A 22,505-nucleotide genomic window follows, 5' to 3' on the forward strand; every position below is an offset into this window, starting at 1 on the left:
AGGGCCTTTTGAGGTTCAGGTAATAAGGAAAGTTACAGTTTTTAAACTATTACCTCTCAATTGCACCTTTATAGAGAAAGGAAGCTATAATTCATTCCGCAGCCTCAGTAGGTGCCTTCAGCAGGTGTACTCACTGTGGCTTAATTTGGGTGCACCAAGATGGCTGTCCAGTGCGGGCAGTAGCGGCGGTAGAACCCCGGGGAAAGAAGCGGCCGTTAGCTGCGGCCAGGACCCGGGGGAGGGGGCGTTAGCGTTGGTGGTGCGACCAGCGGTGAGGGCTGCGGGACCCGGCAGTGCAGGCGGCGGCAGACAGATGCACGAATCTGGGAGATCCGTGATGCCTGCATCTGTGTATGTTAAAAATAAACACCGACGCATCAGTTAAATCTGTCTGTGAGTGCCCCCCCCCCCCTAAAAAATGAACAACCAGCACCGGGTTTGTAGACCCAGTCATGGTGGTACTAAATACAGGGGACAAATGATGTAAGCACAACCAGCACTGGGCTATTCAGTATCAGTCCTGGTTGCCAAAATACGGGGGGCAAACGACGTAGGGGTCCCCCGTATTCAGCGCAACCAGAACTGGGCTCTGAATCAGTCCTTGTTCTGGAAAGACATAGGAAAAAATGCAAGGGGTTCCCCTGTATTTACCAGTATCCCTGAAGCCAATCAAGTCCACTTGTCCAAGTAGATAATCCATAGGGTATCCATACTCACCTCCTCCTATGTGGGGATCAGTCCTCTTCGTTCCGTGTAGCATCCCCAGTCTTAGAAAAAAAAACCACAAATACCTGGACCCACGAATATTAGTACTGTCAGTACTACCCGAATGATGGCTTCACAGGGGGATTTCACTAAATAAATCCCGGTGCGGAGCGCTCATTGGCTGAGAGAGGCGAGCCTTCCGCCTCTCAGTCAATAAGCGGTTCTTACCATTGACTTCAATGGTGAGAACCGCGAAAGTAACTTAAGGTTACTTTTGTGCCCATTTCCAGAATGGCGCACTATGGAATATATATATATATATATGTGTGTGTAGTACTGTATGTATTAGAATGCAGAGCATTACTTACTGCTGCTCTACCACCTACTAGATAACAGTTTTTTCCTTACCCCAACCCAGAACATAGGAGTCTTTCTAGTGTGAACGCTCTGGGGAGTATTCAATTAGGCGCGGAATTTACTCTGCAGGTAATGAAACGCGCTGTCCGATTCAATTAGCTGTGGCAACCCTGCGCGCTAAGCCCTGTGGATGGATTTTTTCCCACAGCCTCAGAAGCAGTGAGGAAAACTCCACATTAAAATACAGACTCTGCATTTTAATGAGCGGGGGATACCCATAGATTCCAGCACTTTGTGTGGAATCTATTGGTTAGCACGCATTATCCCATGGTATGCCGCGTGGGCATACTGACATTTAATTAAATAGCTCCGGGCGTGAAACCCAGATCTTTTCCCCACGCGGCAAACACTGTGCATAATTCCACCCACTGTGTAATAACTTCCCTGTATGGGTGTGGTGTACAACATCATTATATAGACATTCACCATCTAGATAAAAGAATGTCGACATGGTCTGAAAGTCGCTTTGTGACTGTCGACAGTTTCGGAGTCAGAGGCATTCAAAATGTCGACACTGATATAGGGGCCTATTCATCAACACTAAAATAACGTTTTTAAGGACATTTTCCTTAAATAACGTTATTTTGGTATTCATGAACAGACTTAACACAGGAGATATCACAGATATATCCTTGCTAAGTCCCCCTGCGTTAATTTCCACACTCCCCATACATTAGTACATTAGTATGGGGATGTGGAAATTATGGTATTCATCAAATTCCGAAACTTAACGCATCTGTAGGCAGTGCTGCGCATGCGCTGGTTTTACAGATGTAACAGCGCATGCGCGGCACTGTTTCCAGATGCGATAAGGTAGTGTAGAGAGGGAAAAGTATCTATTACCCGAAAAGCTGTCATCGCAAAAATAACAGCTTTTCGGAATAGATACTTATGGAGAGGTGGAATGATGAATTCCACCTATAATTAGCTAGAACTCCATGAGAGTTCTAAAGCTAATTATCTCCATTGAATTTTTACGTTTAATGAATAGGCCCCATAATGTGAACATTTTCAACATATCAACATTATGCATGTCAATGGTTGTGAATGTCAACAATAGTTCCTAAACAAAATGGCTGCCAAACCCTAAGCCTAACTCTAACCACAGTCAAACCCTAACCTTACTGTAACCACAGCCAAACTCTAAGCCTAACCCTCACCGCAGCCAAACCCTAACTCTAACCGCAGCAGGAGAGTTTGGAGTCACGTGGAACAGTCCTCACCGCTAGAGCCTGCAGATACCCGGCTGCCGCGGCCGCACTTACAGCGCTGCAAGCAGAGTCGTGTTCTGGAGTGAGAAGGCACCCCGTGCAAGGGAGAAGACCGCCGCTGTCACCGGACACTCTGAGGTATAGTACGGGACAGTTAGGAGAGGAACGGGCATACGGATTCCCACCCACAGCAACGCTGATAAGATACCAGCAAGCTGCCACTCTCATTAGTAACAAAAGAGCATAAACATATATGTGTTATTTGAATGTTTGTTTTGTTTGTCCGCTCAGATCACCACAAGCGCTTAAACACTTTTTGCACTATTACTATTTTAATTTTAAGCAGCTAATTAGTCAAGCGCGTACACTCCATTTCTTCCTAACTCTAACCGCAGTCAATGTCTTAACCTAACCCTCACCGTAGCCAAACCCTAACCGTAGCGTAACCCTAACCGCAGCCTTGCCCTAACTCTAACCACAGACTAACCCTAAACCTAACCCTAACTGTAGACTAACCCTAACCACAGCCAAACCCTAACCACAGCCAAACCCTAACCGCAGCCTAACCCTAACTGCAGCCTAAGCCTAATTCTAACCACAGCCACACCATAACTGCAGACTAACTCTAACCAGCTGCCTAAGCCTAATTCTAACCACAGCCACACCATAACTGCAGACTAACTATAACCAGCAGCCTAAACCTAACTCTAACCACAGCCAAACCCTAAACCTAACCACAGACTAACCCTAACTGCAGCCTAAGCCTAAATTTAACCATAGCCAAACCCTAACCCCAGACTAACCCTAACCGCAGACTAACCCTAACCACAGCCTAAACTTAACTCTAACCACAGCCTAACCCTAACCACAGACTAACCCTAACCACAGCCTAAGCCTAACTCTAACCACAGCCTAACCCTAACCACAGACTAACCCTAACCGCAAACTAAGAATATCCCAGGGACCACAGCCTCTTTAGACGCAGTCACTGACACCAACACACCAGCGACATGCTCCCTCCAGTTAGCCACCCAGTTACCACCCAGTAACGTCCATTGAAATTGCGTGGATCTTCCAGAGGTAACCATCAGGACTCTTGTGCAGAAGGAAACCCGATGCTTTCCCTATGTCCAACTCAGGAACATCCCTAATATTATACTGGTCTGTTACTATTACAATTGACTATTAACTTATGCCGCGTATCCACGTTCAAACGTTCATTATATCGTCCAGTGGATATGCTGTCAACGACCAGCGATGCGCTCTCCCGCTGGTTGTTGGCGACGTTGCTCATCGTCCAAACCTGCTGTCCAACCTGCCGATATCCTCAGGTTGTCCAGGTTCGGGGATGAGGGAAGATGCCGGCACTGAACGATATCGTGAATGATATCGTTCAGTGTGTGTGCTCAATGCCGTTAAGGACATTGAGCACACCACTGCAGGGGACACACTACACGATATTGCTCATGTAGTGATATCGTGCAGTGGATATGTGGCTTAAGTTTGTCTATACTCTATACAACAAGTGTGATAGCCTAGAAAATATCTAATGTAAGCTGCACTATGGCCCTGATTCGGAGCCGGACGCTCTGACCAGAGTGCTCGCTCTGAATCAGGGCCAACCTCCATTAATATGGAGCGTCCTCCTGGACGCTCGTATAGCTGTGGGTCACTACCCACAACATATACGAGCGTGCAGGATGATGGTCGCGATGGTCTTGACCATCGCGACCATCGAAACTGCGAGCAAAAGCCTGCGGTTGAGTTTTTCAACCGCAAGGCCAGGAGTGATTTTGGCTCTAGCAGAGCCAAAATCACTCCCACTGACATCACTAGTGATGTCAGTGGGGCCGGCTTCAGACGGTAGGCGTTCCCTTGGGAACGCCTCCATCTGGCCGGCACGCCGCCGGCACGCCCACCAAAGGGGGCGTGCTGTCAGTCAACATCGACAGCACGCCCCCTTTGATGAGACACTCCGAGCGAAGGAAAGTCCTTCACTCGTCGCGTCTCGCGCATGCGCACGACGGAGCTCCCTCCGTCATGCGCATGCGCAGTGCAGACCATCGACCCACTTGCGAGCGGACAGCCACTTGCGAGTGGGTCTGAATGAGGGCCTATGTACGGGCGTCAATATTTTTCAATGCAGAAACTCGACGTGGCATCGATTCCACAAGTGGATGAAAAACCTCTGAAGAGATGTTGACCCATGCTATCTGGATAGGTTCCCACTGCTCCATGATATTTGTAGGTGCAGGATCTAGGGTACGAATGGACCTCTCCAGCGGACCCAACCCCATGCCACGTGAACACATCCCACACCATTATGGAACCACTACCAGCCTGCACAGTGCCTTGTTGACAACGGGGGTCCAAGGCCTCATGGGGTCTGCATCACACCCGAACTCTACCATCAGCCCGAAACAACTGGAACCGTGACTTATCGGACCACGCCACATGTTGCCAGTCCTCCGAGGTTCAATTGGTGACGTCACAAGCCCAGGTGAGGCGCTGTGTCCGATGTAGTAGTGTTAGCAGGGGCACCCTGGTGAGTCTTCTGCTCCAATATCCCATGGAAGCTAGAGAACGCTGCACTGACCTGCTGGATATACATCTGGTACCTCCTGCATTGAATGTGGATGTGATTTGAAACATAGGGAAAAACAAACAGATGAGCTTGCACACAGATATACCCTTATATCATTTAAAGCAGCTGACACTTGAGGGATCCTGCATAACCCTCAATAAAAAGAAAGAGAAGTAATTGAATAAAGTGTGTGTGCTATAAAATGGCATACAATAATTAAATATGCCAAGAGCTGTAATTTGTAGAATATAAATACATTTTTATATGCAATAAAAAGTGTATTTATATGTTACAAATTACAGCTCTTGGGATATTTTTTTATTGTATGCAATTTAATGGTGCACACACTTTTTTCTTTTACTTTGGATGTGATTTGAGCCAATGTCGTTTGTCTGTTATCATGGACAATTCTGGGCACCGTAGATCGAGGAATGCTGAATGTCCGCACAACTTCAGAATGTCCCATCTGTCAGGAACCCACTATCATGCCCCATTAGAACTCTGATAATTCACGTTGCCAAGCCATGAGCAGTCTAGCCGGTGTTCAAACTAACTGGTGCAGGTCTGGGCATTTCCAAGGCATCACAGTATGGTGACGCCACATACCCAGGGCCACCATCAGGGGTGGGGACTGCCGGGACTAGAATCCCTGACCTCGGAGAGAGAGGGGGCCCATCCCCAAGCCTCGACCCGCCCACTTCCCTGCCCGCCGCCCGCCCTCCAAACCAGCAACCCGGTCGCCGTGCAATAACTATAGATTTTTTTTTTTTTGAGACCCGGCGTGATGTGTGATGTCATGTCGTAACACCGCACCGCCGCCGCTGAAAGAGAGGAACCACACCATCAAGAAGAAGGTAAGTAAGAGGGCTGGCTCTGGAGAAACAGAAGGGGGCCTGGGCTGGAGACAGAAGGGGAGCTCTCGCTGCCTTGGGACACAAAAGGGGGGCTGTCTGGGAATATAGAAGGGGTCAGAATGGCTGGGGACACAGAAGGGGAGATGGCTGCCTGGGGACACAGATGGGGGGCTGGCAGGAGACACAGAAGGGGGACTGGCTGGAGACACAGAAGAGGGGCTGGCTCGCTGGCTGGTGACACAGAAGGGGTACTGGCTGGCTGGTGACACAGAAGGGGGGCTGGCTACACAGAAGAGGGTCTGGCTCGCTGGCTAGTGACACAGAAGGGGGGCTGGCTGTATGGGAACACAGAAGGGGCAGGCTGACTAGAGGCACAAAAGGGGGGCTAACTGGGCACACAGGGGTAGCTGGCTGGAGACACAGAAGGGGGCTAACTGGGACACAGGGGGAGCTGGCTGGTGACACAGAAGGGGGTCTAGCTGTATGGGAACACAGAAGGTGGCAGGCTGAATAGAGGCACAAAAGGGGGGCTAACTGGGAACACAGAAGGGGGTCTGGCTGGGTGGGGACACAGGGGGACCTGACTGGAGACACAGAAGGGGGGCTGGCTGGAACTGGAGAGACACTGCATGGCTGGAGTTGCAGAAACACTGAGGGGGGGAGCTGCCTATTTTGACAGTCTCGGGCAGGGGCGTATCTATAATGGGTGCAGGGTGTGCGGGGATCATGGGCCCCTGGGTCCAGGGGGGCCCTGCACTGCACACCCTGCACCCATAATAATACTTACATCTCCGGAGTCCCACGTCGGCGCGGGCGTCCGGCGCTGTAAAACGACTGGAAAATGTCCGCGGCGGCCATTTTCCCGTCGTTTGCGCATGCGCAGTACAGGGAAAATGGCCACCGCGGCCATTTTCCCGGTGACCTGTGCATACACTATAGACTCTGGGCACACTCTAGTGCCCAGAGTCTATAACTCCGTGCGCTGCCAGCCACCGGGCGGAGAGGAGGAGGAGCGTGTCGGAGACTGCACACGGGCCCCCTTCTCTCTAGAAACGCCCCTGGTCCCGGGCCCCACAATTTCTGATGGCAGCCCTGCACCTACCATTACCTAAAATACTGCTATCCCATCACTTTTGACACTTCAGTGTAAGATCAGTGCTGTTGTTCTCCTCAAATTCAAGAATACAAAGTGATAAGCGTAATCAGTAGACTGAACAACACGTTATTAAATTTACCATCCTCTATAATTGTCCAGTACAGCTACAAGAGGAAAAGAGTTTATGGATCATATGTATCTCAGCGGGTTATTTTGTACATGTTTTATTCATCACACAACCTAGAACAAAGTGTTCAGTTGTAGAAAGCACAATAATGTTTATGGAAATTGCATTTTAGCTTTTTGAATCAACCTACCCAATAAAGCAATAGAAATTTTATGATGTCATTATCGTATGTGGCTGTTAACAGTCTTTGACTTTTTTATATGTTCTCTGGCCCTGATTCAGCAGAGGATGGAATTGTGTCTGACAGCTGCTGCGTCTGCGATCCCATCACGACAATTGGTTGCGATGTCGAACTGCACTGGCCATCTGAGTAAGCCTCAGCTTATGCAGGCTGGCCGGCATGCAATCCCAGGAATCTGCATACGTGAACGCAAATCCTGGGCTTGCCACTCCCTGAAAATGGGGGCGACACTCCCCCGTTTATGGGAACGCACAACGCAGGCCATCCCCGCACCGCCCAGCAAAACGCCTCTGTCTGTCAATCAGACAGAGGCATATGGGGGCCTGCATGAGATCACGCAGGACCCTTTCTGCACAAGCGGCAATCTGCGATCAGCAGTGCACCCTGAATCAGGTTCTCTAGACTAAAAGTTGCATTTTATACATACTTGCTGACTATCTGGCTGCTCATTCCGGGAGGGAGCAGCCAGATCAGCAGGACAGGGGGCGTGGCTGGCAAAAGGGAGCGTGGCTGTGCTGATGATATTTGCGGGCGTGACAGGGGCGGAGCCAGGGCTGCCATTAGAAATTTGTTGGGCCCAGGACTGACAAAATAGGCAAATAGGCAGCCCCCCCCCACCCCCCCCAGATTCTTGCCCCTTCCTGAAGCTGCATGTGACTCAGTGGTGTTACTGTTTGCAAGAGGATACTCAAAATAGCTGCCTTAATGGTGTTAGGGCACTTTATCGGAATTAAAAACAAAAACACTAATTTGTTTCAGTATGTGACATACTGTACAAGTGATTGTATTTAGCCTAAATATTATCACTTGTACGCCACATGATGAAACAAATCATTCCATCCCATAAATTAAAAGTCTCATTACTTACCTCCTTGAAGGAGAATCCTTCTGTCTTCTTCTCCTGGTCTGGCTGGCTTGCTGGCACTGCTCCTCATGCGCGGTGGCTCCTCTGACGGCCTCTGTACACTTCTAGCGGCACAGCGCGAACAAAACAAAAAAACAAAACTTTATCAAAGTGGAAGTGGGGGGATTATATAGTGGAAGTGGGGGGATTATATAGTCAGGGCCAGGGGCATAACTTCATCCCTGTTGCTCGGAGGCAAGTTAGCGTTTGGTTGTGCGTCATTGGCCAGCTGAGTAAGCCTCAGCTGATGCAGGCTGGCGGGCTTGTGAGGCCAGGAAGTCTGAATCCAGGGATGCTCACCCTGGTCTCGTCCATTACGGAAAACAGGGCCCCATTTCCAGGAACACAGGTTGTCCTCGCTGCGCATACACAGGTTCCTAATAATAAATGCTGAAAGAGCAAGATAGTGTAATAATGTCATTATAATAGATTAGATACACCTCCAGTGCGCTATATATATATATATATATACACACACACACACACACACACACACACACACACACACACACACACACACACACACACACACACACACACACACACACACACACACACACATATACACTATCATGCTCTTTAAATTTATCACTCAAAGGGAATAGGTCAATGTAATATGGAATGCAACCCCCCCAAACCCCTTCCCCCCATTACCTCCTCTCTCTCATAGGGATTTCAAGTGTTACTGCCAGTGCCAACCACCGCTGCTGCTGCTCTCCCGGCTCCCGTCCACTCCATACATTGACAGCCGCCACGTACAGCTCCTCTCTGCACACCCGCACTTCCGGCTCCTAAAGCGGGGTTGCGACTGGCTGCTACGTGACGGCTGCAACCGGCAACCAGTAAAGAGCAGGTGCAGCAGAGCAAAGAGGAGGGGCGCCGCTGATGCTAATCAGCACTCCGCTCGGCGCCTCCTCTCCTCTGTTATTACAGCAGTAACAGGGGACAATGGAGACGGTTCCCCATTAAGGGCAGGGGGTAGTGTGGGTAGTTAAAGCGGACGGGCCCCCCTTTCAGCAGAGTGTCCGGGCCCGGGACTGCACTGCCAGCAGTCCCCCCCTGATGGCGGCCCTGGGCGGGGCTATGTGATCGTGTAATTTTGGCCCCTCCCCCGCTACACAATGCCGATAATATAGGCATTGTGAAGTAGGGGGCGGGGCCAAAATGGAGCGCTTCAGCATGAATCGTGTCACCGCCCCCCCCCCCACTGCGGGTGTTTAACAGGTAATTGCTGGGGGGCCGGGAGGGGGTTCGGCGGCAGCCGGGAGGCTTGCCTGCCTTTCCACGGTGCCGGGAGCTGCACCCGTTTATCAGGAGGCTCCCGACCGAATCGAGAGGGTAGGCAACCCTGGTTTTATAACATATATAATATTGTTTCTAAGAGTGCCCCCACAAATGAGTATTGCATTTTCTATTTTCTCTTTCTGTGTTTGCTTCTATACTATGAATTATGCTCAAGCGGTACACCACCAGTCTCTTATTGTACAAAACTTAATAGGTTGTGGATAGAATGCAGTCAATATCCCGACTGCGGGGATACCAGCGCTTAGAATGCCAGCGCCGGAATCCCGACACTTGTTAGAATCCTGACACTGGCATCCCGACCACCGGAATCCCAAAAGTAAGTAGTGGGGTTGGGGGGAGGGTTAGCATCAGGGGTTAGGGATAGGCACTAGGGGGCGAGAGTTAGGTTTAGGGTTCGGGGAGGTTAGGTTTAGGCACAAGGGGGGAGGTTAGGGTCAGGGAGAGGGGGAGGGTTAGACTACTGACCAACAAGTGTCGGTATTCTAACCCTGTCGGGATCCTGACTGCCGGCATCCCGTACACCATCCTGTCAGCTACTATCCATGTGGACATAGAGTGGGAACAGTAACCTGCCCAAAGCGTGATGAGCGCAGCAAGCCCACAATGGTACAAAATTCTTCAATGTGGGCCAGAACCTACAGTTGCGTTCTCAGGGCATGGAACCGCACTTCCGCCCTCAATCCACGTCACGTCCGATACATTCACTGAAGGGGATCTGTACACAACTAAACTTAATAGGCCAGTTATTGTATCCTTTGCAGCTGTTGTAAATTGGATTTAAGCCCGACTATATTGGTTTACCACTATTATTGTTATTTATAAGATTTATCCAGTGCTGGAATCTCTCTCTTGTATGTTTTCGATATACAGTAAACAGTGTATCCAGATACATACAAGAAATAAACATAAATTCATAATTACATCCTGCAAAGTGCATAATTACTAATCAAAAGGGAGGGTCTTGCTCACAAGAGCTTACATTCTAATTTTAAATAGTGGACATCTATTTAAATATATTTATTTGTAGTTAAAATGTATTTGTTAAAGTTTTATAGAGGTATTTAGGGTCTATTTACGAAGCCACATCAGTGTGATGACATTTTCTTCCCCTGCTCTGCCCTATTCCTCCTTACCGTTATTACATGTGATTAGGTCCCAATGGTTTACAGGCACAGCTAAGGAGCATGGCCAAACCCCCTGCAGTGATGTCATGGTGTCGCTGACTACAGTGGGGGTGGGAGTTGGGGACAGAGGTCTTCTCACCTAAGCGGTTCTGCTCCGCACACCACAGCTTCCTGCAACACAGCCCAGATACACCAGTGTCCAGGGACATCCCAGCGAGGATTGCGGAAATCTGTACATCCTGTTTTCATTCCCCTCCGTTCGCACTCACGGATAGTGACGTAAAAGGCAAGTCATATGGAGCGTGCAATGGATATTCTCAAAAAGGTGCTGGCCATTCCTGGTTGTGTTATGTCTATGATTAGTAACCGGACATATTCCCTGATTATTGGGCTGTCCCAACTAATCCCGGGATCCCTTATTACATACTTAACAACCATTTTGCAACTGACATGATATATATCAATTGCCATTTAATGTTGTGCGTCGAATCCAAACATACCATCAGAAATTTGATATCAAGTAAGGTTTCTGAGGTATTTAGAAAAATGTAAATTTGAAAATGATCTAATCACAGTAAGTGCTCGGCAAGAATCCCTTCTGCCTGCGCAATGGGGTACTTATCCTGCCCAGACACCACATCCTCATCTTCCTCATTCTCCTCCATGTGCTGGTCCTCGGTAGTGTAAGTAATGAACAAGGGGAAATTTTTCACCAAGACATTCTGACAATGGAGCATCTCTACCAAGGACGCTGGGACCCTGCAATGATGGGGGACTACTCCTGGTTCCTTCTTATACCCCTTTTACACCGGAGCTAAAACCCGGGTTATTGCAGGGTTAACCCGGGCAGCTCCCTGGTGTAAAAGGGGAGAGGGTTGGATCGCCGGGTCGAGTGACCCGGCAATCCAACCCAGGTAACTAGCAAGGTTTAACAAAGGCGTAGCCCGTGAAACCCTGCTGTGAGAACAGCGCACTCCGGGTCACGATGACCTGGAGTGCGCTGCAAGCTGGCCGATTGGTCCGGCTTAAGTGGTGCTTGGAGATGACGTCATCTCCAAGCGTCCACTTTCAGCCCTTGCAATATACATTTATAGACATTGATATATTAATTCCAGGGAGCACCACCAGCACATTGTTATTTAAACGGTTTCATTCCAGAACAGTAACTTGGTATAGTTGGTCTATTGATTAATACATATTTATGCATTTATCTTTCCTGTGCAGGGTGCCATTCCCCTTTTTCCCCTTTTCCCTTAAGTAATTAGATGACGTCATCTCCAAGCGTCCACTTTCACGCCGGGAAAGCCGGGACTATGCAGCGGCGCCGACTCGGGATACGACTCGGGAATATCCTGAGTCGGCGCCGGCTAAATTCTGGGTCTGATCCGTATAGGAACTCTGTTCCAACTTCGTGTCAGACTCGGAATTTTGGTGGAAAAGGGGTATTAGAGAGACCAATGAGACACAGCACAAACAGAAAGGGTCAACATCCTATTTCCCTAAAGCAAAGTTACTTCACGTTATACTTTCCGACATTCAGCTCCCGGGAGCTGAATGAGGCTTCCACTGCAGGGGGCGTGGTGTGGCAGAAGGTGGCATGGCACAACCATGATGTAGTATTAGGGGTGGAGCCAGGGGAATGACCGCGCAATCGCGTCATGGTAGCCCCGTCCCCTCCTCACAATGCCGAGATTAATGGCACTGTGAAGTAGGCGGCGGGACCATGTTGACGCAATTCAGCGTGAATCGCGTCAGGCGTCCCCCCCTCCCCTACAGGGGCTGTATGTACTGGGATGCGGGGGTATCCGTGGCGATGCAGGGAGTTGCAGGGGGGTGACGGCGGCCAGGAGAATCACCTACTTTTCCTGGGGGCCGGGAGCACACACGATTTTTGGGAAACTACCGACTCCGTAGGCATGTATGCTTCAGATTTTATCTTTTCTTAACAATCACATTTTACGGCTTATGTGGACTAAGAGTTTCTGCAGTTTAGTTTTTGCAGTTTTCAAGCATTTTCTGTAGTTTCAGGAGTATATTATAAATGAATGCGATCAGAATATTTAAATTCTATAGAGATTAATTGAAATTGTAATTTATTTTACTTTTTTTCAGCTATAGTAATTATCGCTTTTGTTACTTGTCTGATTCTAATAAATGTGACTTAAAAGAGAAAATTGTAAGTTTCCCCTGAATTCAGCATCCCTAAATTAGGGGAAAACACATATTCACTTGCATCTTAAACATCCAATGTCAGCACACATAAAAATGTCGATAAAGTTTCAGATTTTGAACATAGTGTCACGTGACAGTACTCTACCGAGAACATCCCTATGAGGAATGTCCGCACTCCAGTATGTAAACATGCGCGGCGGCGGCCATTTTCCTGTAGCCCTCTCGTTTGTTACACCACACGATGGTTAGCGGAAGGTGTTGGGGGGGAGGCAGGCAGCGTGCGCGCCTTTGGGTCTCTAGTGCGCGGGGCTCGCCATGCGTCCTGCCACGTGACGTGGATTTCAGCCTGTGTTGGGCTTTGCACATGCGCGGTGCTGCCGTGCCCCCACTGTGTTCCTCCAGCAGCAGCTCCACCAGTGCAATGGCTGAGGCGCAGAGCGCGCTCTGGGGGCTGGTGGAGGACTTCGTCTCTGGACAGCAGGACAGCAAAGCTGCTGAGGTGGCTGGAGGTGAGGTAGCTGGTGGCAGTGGGGTTCCTGAGTGGGCAGGGTCATAGTCCTGCTATAAGCGGGTATGACATCATCCCCTGACTTGTGCATGTGTGTGGCCGTGTGACCCTGCATACCTCCACCCCTCACACATACTGGCAGTGGTGCATGCCCCCCACACCCCTATACATCATGACAGTGGTACATGCCACTCACCCCCCCATACAAAGTGACAGTAGTATAGGCCCCCTCCATACATTCTAACAATGGGACATGCCCCCCCCCCCCCCCCCCACACACACACACATACATTCTGACAGTGGAACATGTTCTCCCCCACACACACACACACACACACACACACACACACACACACACACACACACATTCTGACAGTGGGACATGCCCCCTCACACACATTCTGACAGTGGGACATGCCCCCATAAATTGTGCTCCCCCCTCCCCTTCCGCATACATTCTAACAGTGGGCCAGATGTACTAAGCTCTGAAAGGTGATAAACTGGAGAGCGATAAACCACCAGCCATGTCCCCTTCCCCCACCCCACACACACACATTCTGACAGTGGGACATGTCCCCCTCCCCACACACATTCTGACAGTGGAACATGTTCTCCCCCCCCCACACACACATTCTGACAGTGGGACATGTCCCCCTACCCCCCCACACGCACACACATTCTGACAGTGGGACATGCCCCCTCACACACATTCTGACAGTGGGACATGCCCCCATAAATTGTGCTCCCCCCTCCCCTTCCGCATACATTCTGACAGTGGGCTAGATGTACTAAGCTCTGAAAAGTGATAAACTGGAGAGAGATAAACCACCAGCCACTCAGCTCCTAACTGTCATTTTTAAAACACAGCCTGTGACATGACAGTTGGGAGCTGAGTGGCTGCTCGTTTATCACTTTTCAGGGCTTAGTACATCTCCCCCAGTGGGACATGCCTCCCGCCCCCATACATTCGGACAGTGGGACATGCCTCCCGCCCCCATACATTCTGACAGTGGAACATGTTCTCCCCCACACACACACACACACACACACACACACACACACACACACACACACACACACACACACACACACACACACATTCTGACAGTGGGACATGCCCCCTCACACACATTCTGACAGTGGGACATGCCCCCATAAATTGTGCTCCCCCCTCCCCTTCCGCATACATTCTAACAGTGGGCCAGATGTACTAAGCTCTGAAAGGTGATAAACTGGAGAGCGATAAACCACCAGCCATGTCCCCTTCCCCCACCCCACACACACACATTCTGACAGTGGGACATGTCCCCCTCCCCACACACATTCTGACAGTGGAACATGTTCTCCCCCCCCACACACACATTCTGACAGTGGGACATGTCCCCCTACCCCCCCACACGCACACACATTCTGACAGTGGGACATGCCCCCTCACACACATTCTGACAGTGGGACATGCCCCCATAAATTGTGCTCCCCCCTCCCCTTCCGCATACATTCTGACAGTGGGCTAGATGTACTAAGCTCTGAAAAGTGATAAACTGGAGAGAGATAAACCACCAGCCACTCAGCTCCTAACTGTCATTTTTAAAACACAGCCTGTGACATGACAGTTGGGAGCTGAGTGGCTGCTCGTTTATCACTTTTCAGGGCTTAGTACATCTCCCCCAGTGGGACATGCCTCCCGCCCCCATACATTCGGACAGTGGGACATGCCTCCCGCCCCCATACATGCTGACAGTGGGACATGCCTCCCGTCCCCCGCATACATGCTGACAGTGGGACATGCCTCCCGTCCCCCGCATACATGCTGACAGTGGGACATGCCTCCCGTCCCCCGCATACATGCTGACAGTGGGACATGCCTCCCGTCCCCCGCATACATGCTGACAGTGGGACATGCCTCCCGTCCCCCGCATACATGCTGACAGTGGGACATGCCTCCCGTCCCCCGCATACATGCTGACAGTGGGACAAGCCTCCCGTCCCCCGCATACATGCTGACAGTGGGACAAGCCTCCCGTCCCCCGCATACATGCTGACAGTGGGACAAGCCTCCCGTCCCCCGCATACATGCTGACAGTGGGACACGCCTCCCGTCCCCCGCATACATGCTGACAGTGGGACACGCCTCCCGTCCCCCGCATACATGCTGACAGTGGGACACGCCTCCCGTCCCCCGCATACATGCTGACAGTGGGACACGCCTCCCGTCCCCCGCATACATGCTGACAGTGGGACACGCCTCCCGTCCCCCGCATACATGCTGACAGTGGGACACGCCTCCCGTCCCCCGCATACATGCTGACAGTGGGACACGCCTCCCGTCCCCCGCATACATGCTGACAGTGGGACACGCCTCCCGTCCCCCGCATACATGCTGACAGTGGGACACGCCTCCCGTCCCCCGCATACATGCTGACAGTGGGACACGCCTCCCGTCCCCCGCATACATGCTGACAGTGGGACACGCCTCCCGTCCCCCGCATACATGCTGACAGTGGGACACGCCTCCCGTCCCCCGCATACATGCTGACAGTGGGACACGCCTCCCGTCCCCCGCATACATGCTGACAGTGGGACACGCCTCCCGTCCCCCGCATACATGCTGACAGTGGGACACGCCTCCCGTCCCCCGCATACATGCTGACAGTGGGACACGCCTCCCGTCCCCCGCAGACAGTGGGACACGCCTCCCGTCCCCCGCAGACAGTGGGACACGCCTCCCGTCCCCCGCAGACAGTGGGACACGCCTCCCGTCCCCCGCAGACAGTGGGACACGCCCCCCGCATACATACTACATTTAATTAGGCACCAAGGGGAGACTTTTAGGTTTAGGCACCAAGGGGTGAGGGCTAGGGTTTGGGGTGTGGAGGGTAAGGCGCAGAAGGGGGGAGGGTTAGTATACTTACCCGACCCCTGTCGGGATACCGAGCATTGGGATGCCGCTGTCTGCATCTTAACACCAGGCATCCTGACTGCGGGGATTTCATACCCAACCCCATAAAATGATTAGTCAGGTTTCACTTTTTATTCACAGAGCAAATCATTTGTGCAAGCCAGTGTTCTTTTAAGCGTTATTATTATTATATATTTTTTTAATTAAACATCTACCCAATGTATCACCATGAGATCTATACCCTAAATTGATGATGTTGGTCACTGCTCCAACTACTGAGGAGTAACATCAATTACCACTAGTCTGAGAGTAGTCACTTCCCGCACAACCGGCAGCACACTTTCACTGTATTAGGTAGCAAATGATGCTTTGACGTTTGCCTGAACATGTCAACCTGTAACTTTGGTGACGTTTTTGGTCATATATATCCCCATATTTAAAGATTAAAAAGACTAGAATAGAATGGAGTGCTAATGTTTTAGTTGTAATCTCAGCCTGTGCCAGTGTTATGGAGAGAAAATTATCTGGACAGATTGACACGTAAATATAGGAAAAAAAAACCATGACCAAGTACTGTAGTTGTCAGGTAAAGTCGATGACTGAATAACCGGTTAGCATGCGCCCATCACTTCTTCACCATAGCAGTGGCTACTGTGGCCAGAGATCAGGTCACAATGGTGGCCACGGCACTGATGGGGTTAATCCCTTGTGCCATGGTGCTATTTTCATTTGAACTATTGGCGCTAGGCACCATGCACTGTTAATGTATATGTAGTAATGTCATGTTATATTTAATGTGCTGCGCACAGTTAGGGAAATGCATTTTTAAATGTATTGACTATGCACTGACAAGGAGTGACATTTTGAAAATGAAAACAAAATTCGATCCTGCACCAGAGAGTGTGGAATATTTTTTGAGGGCTCTATTACCATATATTATAATAGATATTATTTATGTTCTGGTCATCCTACTTACAGGAATGTATTAATGTAGAAAAAGTTGCTGTTGAAATTCACACAACATTTGTAAATATAATCCTGTAATAAGGCGGTGCCACCAATCCCTCTACTTATAACAAGTATTCATAAACAAAGAAGAGACAAGAATAGAGTACTATTATATGGTGCACTCTTTATCGCCCAACTACTCCACGCTAAATTCTGATAATTCAATAGGTATTTAAAATATTAAATCTTTATTGGTATAATATTAAAAACTAATATATAAGGGACACCAATACGGCGAAATATAAAAACAATAGTATTATTCCTGAACAGGAATAAAGATAGTATAGTGAATGATATCAATGAATAAAGTGAATTAAAAAAATATATCCAATTGCCACTGTAACATGTTATCCATATTATATACAATGAAATAAATCTCTTCTCTGGGTATAATATATCTCTATTCCTCAGTGTGTAGTATCAATAGCTGTCTGAGCACCGTGTATATTAAATCAGAAACACTATAGGTCTGTGTTTCCCTGTTTGCTTCAATCCACAATGTTGTAACCACTAGTGCTATTAAACAGACTCTATCCAACTGTGTCTTAAATTGGTTACTATCGTAGCTGGAAAAATTAATTAATTAATTCATTAATTAACAGACCTATAGTGTTTCTGATTTAATATACACGGTGCTCAGACAGCTATTGATACTACACACTGAGGGCAACTAACACTTGCCTGCTTATGTGAGTGTAAAGGTCGCTAATGTACTTTGTAAAGCACTGTGGAACACTTGTGGCGCCATATAAATAAATGATGATGATAATAAATGCGTGTGTACGGGACACTACACTCCATTGCGTTGTCGCATTGCTGGGTACACCCATCGTGTAGCGTGTACCCAGCATTAGTGTGAAATTACTAAACCTTTGTTTACAGCCAGGGTTGGGAAAATGTAATAAAAAAAAATAATACTAAAAAAAAAAAAACTACACTCCCAGTAATCACTCAACAACTTCTCATTAAATGTTTTTCTTCTTCTTCATGTTACCTTTTACGTCTGCTTGACAGTGATCCTCCAGTGGCTCCATAGTGATATCCCACACGACGCACCCTTCACTTTTACTTTTAAATACTGTAAATAATATCTTTATTTTCAATATACTGTTATCTATGTATTGTATCGTATATGCTCTGATATATTGATTGCATCAAATTTCAAATGTCTTTTAATCTATATCCACAAATTTGTCTTCTTTCCGACTTAATGTTGACTTGAATCGTTTGTCTACATGTCTCTGATTCAATGAAAAGAATTAGAAAAAAATAAATAAAAATAAAATAAAAAAAAATCAGTTTTTGTAAAAACAACAAAATAAAAAAAGTTTTTTTTTTTTCAGGGTTTTTTATTATTTAAACCAATTTTTTTACATTAATGTTTAAATTTTTTTTTTTTTTTTAATACGGCATATTATATTAAGGGCCATATCCAATTAGATGCAAAAAATGTTACACTTGTGCAAACTTTTTGGCATAAATGCGTATTGTGCTATCCTATTAGCCACGGCTTTTCGCACATACAAATTTTGCGCAGCTAAAAGTGGCAAATAGTTTTCACCATCTCAGAGCAGGTGAAAAAATGCAAAACCCCTATTTTGGGGTAAAAATTTGGGGGCTTGGATCAGAACTTTGTGGACACCCATTTTAATGACTATTTAGGCAAAAAGAATGTTTTAATTAACTCAATTCCCCCCCCAATAATGACATGTAATTTTTGGAGTCAAAATGTAAAAAGTGTTGGAAAATGAGTTTTGAGTAGTGTGTAATGTTAGCTAATTTTATTTTTTTTTTGGAGGGGGGGGGGCTGTATGGATGGGATATGTTTTGGGGATTGCAGGTGGCTGCAGCAGGTGTATTTTTAACTTTTTTGTAAAAGTACCCTAAAATGACATAAAATATGCTACCACCCACTTTTATGTTCCCCTAATTTAACTGCACCATTTATTTTCAGGTCCCACTGTCAGAATGTATGGCGGCAGGAGGTGTGACCCACTGTTAGATTGTATAGGGGCAGGAGGCGTGTCCCACTATCAGAATGTATGCGGGGGGGGCGTGTCCCACTGTCAGAATGGAAGTGGGGGTTTGGGGGGCATGTCTCACTGTCGGAATGTATGCAGGGGAGGGGCATGTCTCACTGTCGGAATGTATGCAGGGGAGGGGCATGTCTCACTGTCGGAATGTATGCGGGGGAGGGGCATGTCCCACTGTCGGAATGTATGCGGGGGAGGGGCATGTCCCACTGTCGGAATGTATGCGGGGGAGGGGCATGTCCCACTGTCGGAATGTATGCGGGGGAGTTGAACCTATATTTGTCAGATTTGGTTAGAACTACAGAGGTTGGATTCTCCAGAAAGTAGCGGCACTGATCTTCCCGCGGTTCGTTTTTAAAAATGTTTTGTCAAATATAAAAAAAAAAAATAACAACAATATGGAGAAAAAAACAAAACAAAAAACCCCAAATCCAAAACTAAAACACTTATGGGTGGTTTTGCAAAACCAAGATACAGGGGGGGGGGGGGGGTCTGCGAACATTTCTTGTTAGAACTGCCAAAGGCTCTCCGTGGCAGCTAAAGGCCCTACTTCATGCAGTATGCTCCATTCTCAGGTTAACAGTTCACTTATTATGGGCTGCAGGTCCTTCCTGGGCCTAGAGTCATGGGCTTTTGGCTGAGCACACGCGTCAGGCTATTTGGTCCTTAGCAAAATTATGTCGGAGATGGGTTTCAGCAGTAAGGTATTGCAGGCCGTGGTTGCATCATGGACATCCCTCTGTCACCTCTAACTGATTACATTTGGGTATTACCAATGTGAGTCTGTCTTGGCTGGAGGACAAATATATATATAAATATTTTTTTTAACCTACCTATCTAAATCTGTATGGTGCGTGCCTCAGTTTTATACAGGTTGAGTCTCCCATATCCAATTATTCCGAAATACAGAATTTTTTGAGCGTGACTGAGATAGTGACACCTTTGCTTTCTTATGGTTTAATGTACACAAACTGTGTTTAAGGCAGAACATTATTAGAAATATTGTAAAAAATGACCTGCAGGCTGTGTGTATAAGGTGGATGTGAAACAAATGCAGTCTGTGTTTAGATTTGGGTTCCATCCCCTAGAATTCTCATTGAGGTATGCACATATTCCAAAATGCAGAGAAATCAAAAGCTTTTTTGGATATGGGAGACTCAAACTGTACTACAATTTTCTGTTCATGACAAATACATTTCAGAAGCAGGTAATTAAGACCCTGTTTTGGTTTAGGTAATACTGTAATACAGAGGTTCCCAAACGCTGTCCTCAACGCTTCCCCCAACAGTTCAGGTTTTAGAGATATCCATGGTTGAGCACCACTGTGTTTGGGAACCTCTGCTGTAATGGTTAAATAAGCATTCCATGGTATAAATTCATAGACTACTTTAATGCATATATAAAAATATCTCTGCATCAAATCCTAAGGTAATCCTGTAATAACTAAACAAGCATTCCACGGTGTCTTCACTACTTATAATGCATATATAAAATGTCTCTGCACCAAGTCATGTAATCCTGCAATGACTAAACAAGCATGCCTTTGTATACGTACACGTACTGCTTATAATGCGTATATAAAATATCTTCACACCAAATATTCGAGCCATATTGTTTAATGCATATATAAGTGACCATGGCCCTCATTCAGAGCCGTACGCTCTGAGCAGAGTGCACGCTCTGAATGAGGGCCGTCCTCCATAATTATGGAGCGTCCTCCTGGACGCTCGTATAGCTGTGGGTCACCACCCACAGCCTATACGAGCGTGCAGGTTGATGGCCGCGATGGTCTTGACCATCGCCACTGCGAGCCGGAGCCTGCGGTTGAGTTTCTCAACCGCAAGGCCCGGAGTGATTTTGGCTCTCTCAGAGCCAAAATCACTCCCACTGACATCACTAGTGATGTCAGTGGGCCGGCTTCTGACGGTAGGCGTTCCCTTGGGAACGCCCCCGTCAGGGAGGCACCCCACCAAAGGGGGCGTGCTGTCTGTCAACATCGACAGCATGCCCCCTTTGATCAGACACAACGAGCGAAGGAAAGTCCTTCGCTCGTCGCGTCTGGCACATGTGCACGACGGAGCTCCCGCCGTTGTGCGCATGCTCAGTGCACACCATCGACCCACTTGCGAGCGGACAGCCGCTTGCGAGTGGGTCTGAATCAGGCCCCAGGTTTCCTGAGCAATTGCTTCTACTGGCAGCATTTTCAAGTGCGAACTCCTCTGTGATCCTTTTCCTGGCTCCTGTTTCATGTGAGTAATACGTCGGTGCAGACAAGTAAGATTGGTCCCTTCGTCAGTACAAAGCAGACATCGGTCATACATTACACTTACAGTTCCAACCGTCCATTTAGTCCTGTGCGTTCCTTCATGTCGCAAATTTTCGCTCTCTGCAGTTGTAATAAGCGCATTTATGCAGTCAGTGACCGGGGATTTTTTTGGTTTTATACTAACCTTTCTAAAGAGTAGGTTACTTTTATTCCTTGTAAACGAGGATGTGACGTTAAATTGTTATATTTTTTATTTTTTGGAATGCTGAATTGATATAGATTTTGGTCATAACAGTTAAGGTGCGTACACACTGGGCGATCAGGAAAGACATCGTAATTGTACCGTCGTTCCTGATCACCTGCAGTGTCTGCACTAACGATCAGTCATTCAGTGCAGGCACTGTCCATCATTCCTGAACATGCCTATCTGTCGTTATCGGCAGATTGGCCTGCAGTAGCGCGCATCGCTGGTCATTTCTGATATAAAAGTGCACGATTACTGAGCGATTGCATGAGTACGATGTCGTAATCGTGCAATCGCTCAGTATTATTGCCCAGTGTGTACGCACCTTTAATGTAGCCAGATTGTGATCTGAACCTACATTTTTTTTTTTTTTTTTTTGAAGTGTGCTCCATACCCTATCAATTCCCAAGGTGCAGGAAACATATAATGGGGTAGATGTATTATAGCGGCACTTAACTTGCCGCTATAACGCTTCCCGCTTCGCCTCTTTACCGAGGCGAAGCAGGAAGCACTACCGATGAGATGTATGAACTCCCCCCTCCGGCGCTACCCGCTAGTGACTACAGCGCATCAGGCTGATGCTCTGTGTGTCAGTCCCGGACGGCTCCATTGAGCATGCGCGGATCTCGCAAGTATCGCGAGATCCCCGCGTGCAGCCTGGAGCCGGCAGCCGCCACAGCAGGGACAGCGCTGTCCCTGCTGTGGGTATAGGCTAGCGCCAGGCTGTAGCTGTTGATAACGACAGCTACAGCCGGCCGAACGGTCATGTGTTATGACCGTTTGTACATGGCCCTGCCGCTCGGTGCT

General features: G+C 48.2%; 1 protein-coding gene across 1 annotated transcript in view; it reads left to right on the plus strand.

The window, feature by feature from the left end:
- The first annotated feature begins 13,020 nt into the window (after window positions 1-13,020).
- Window positions 13,021-22,505, plus strand: part of MMS19 (MMS19 cytosolic iron-sulfur assembly component) — a 43,545-nt gene continuing 34,060 nt past the window's right edge. Inside the window, exon 1 of the mRNA XM_088449960.1 lies at window positions 13,021-13,249. Coding sequence (XP_088306086.1) covers window positions 13,105-13,249 — 145 coding nt within the window. The 5' untranslated portion in view covers window positions 13,021-13,104. The remainder of the gene's footprint in view (window positions 13,250-22,505) is intronic.

Source organism: Taudactylus pleione, unplaced genomic scaffold (genome assembly GCF_031769625.1).
Source record: "Taudactylus pleione unplaced genomic scaffold, aTauple2 ptg000502l, whole genome shotgun sequence".
Taxonomy (NCBI): domain Eukaryota; kingdom Metazoa; phylum Chordata; class Amphibia; order Anura; family Myobatrachidae; genus Taudactylus; species Taudactylus pleione.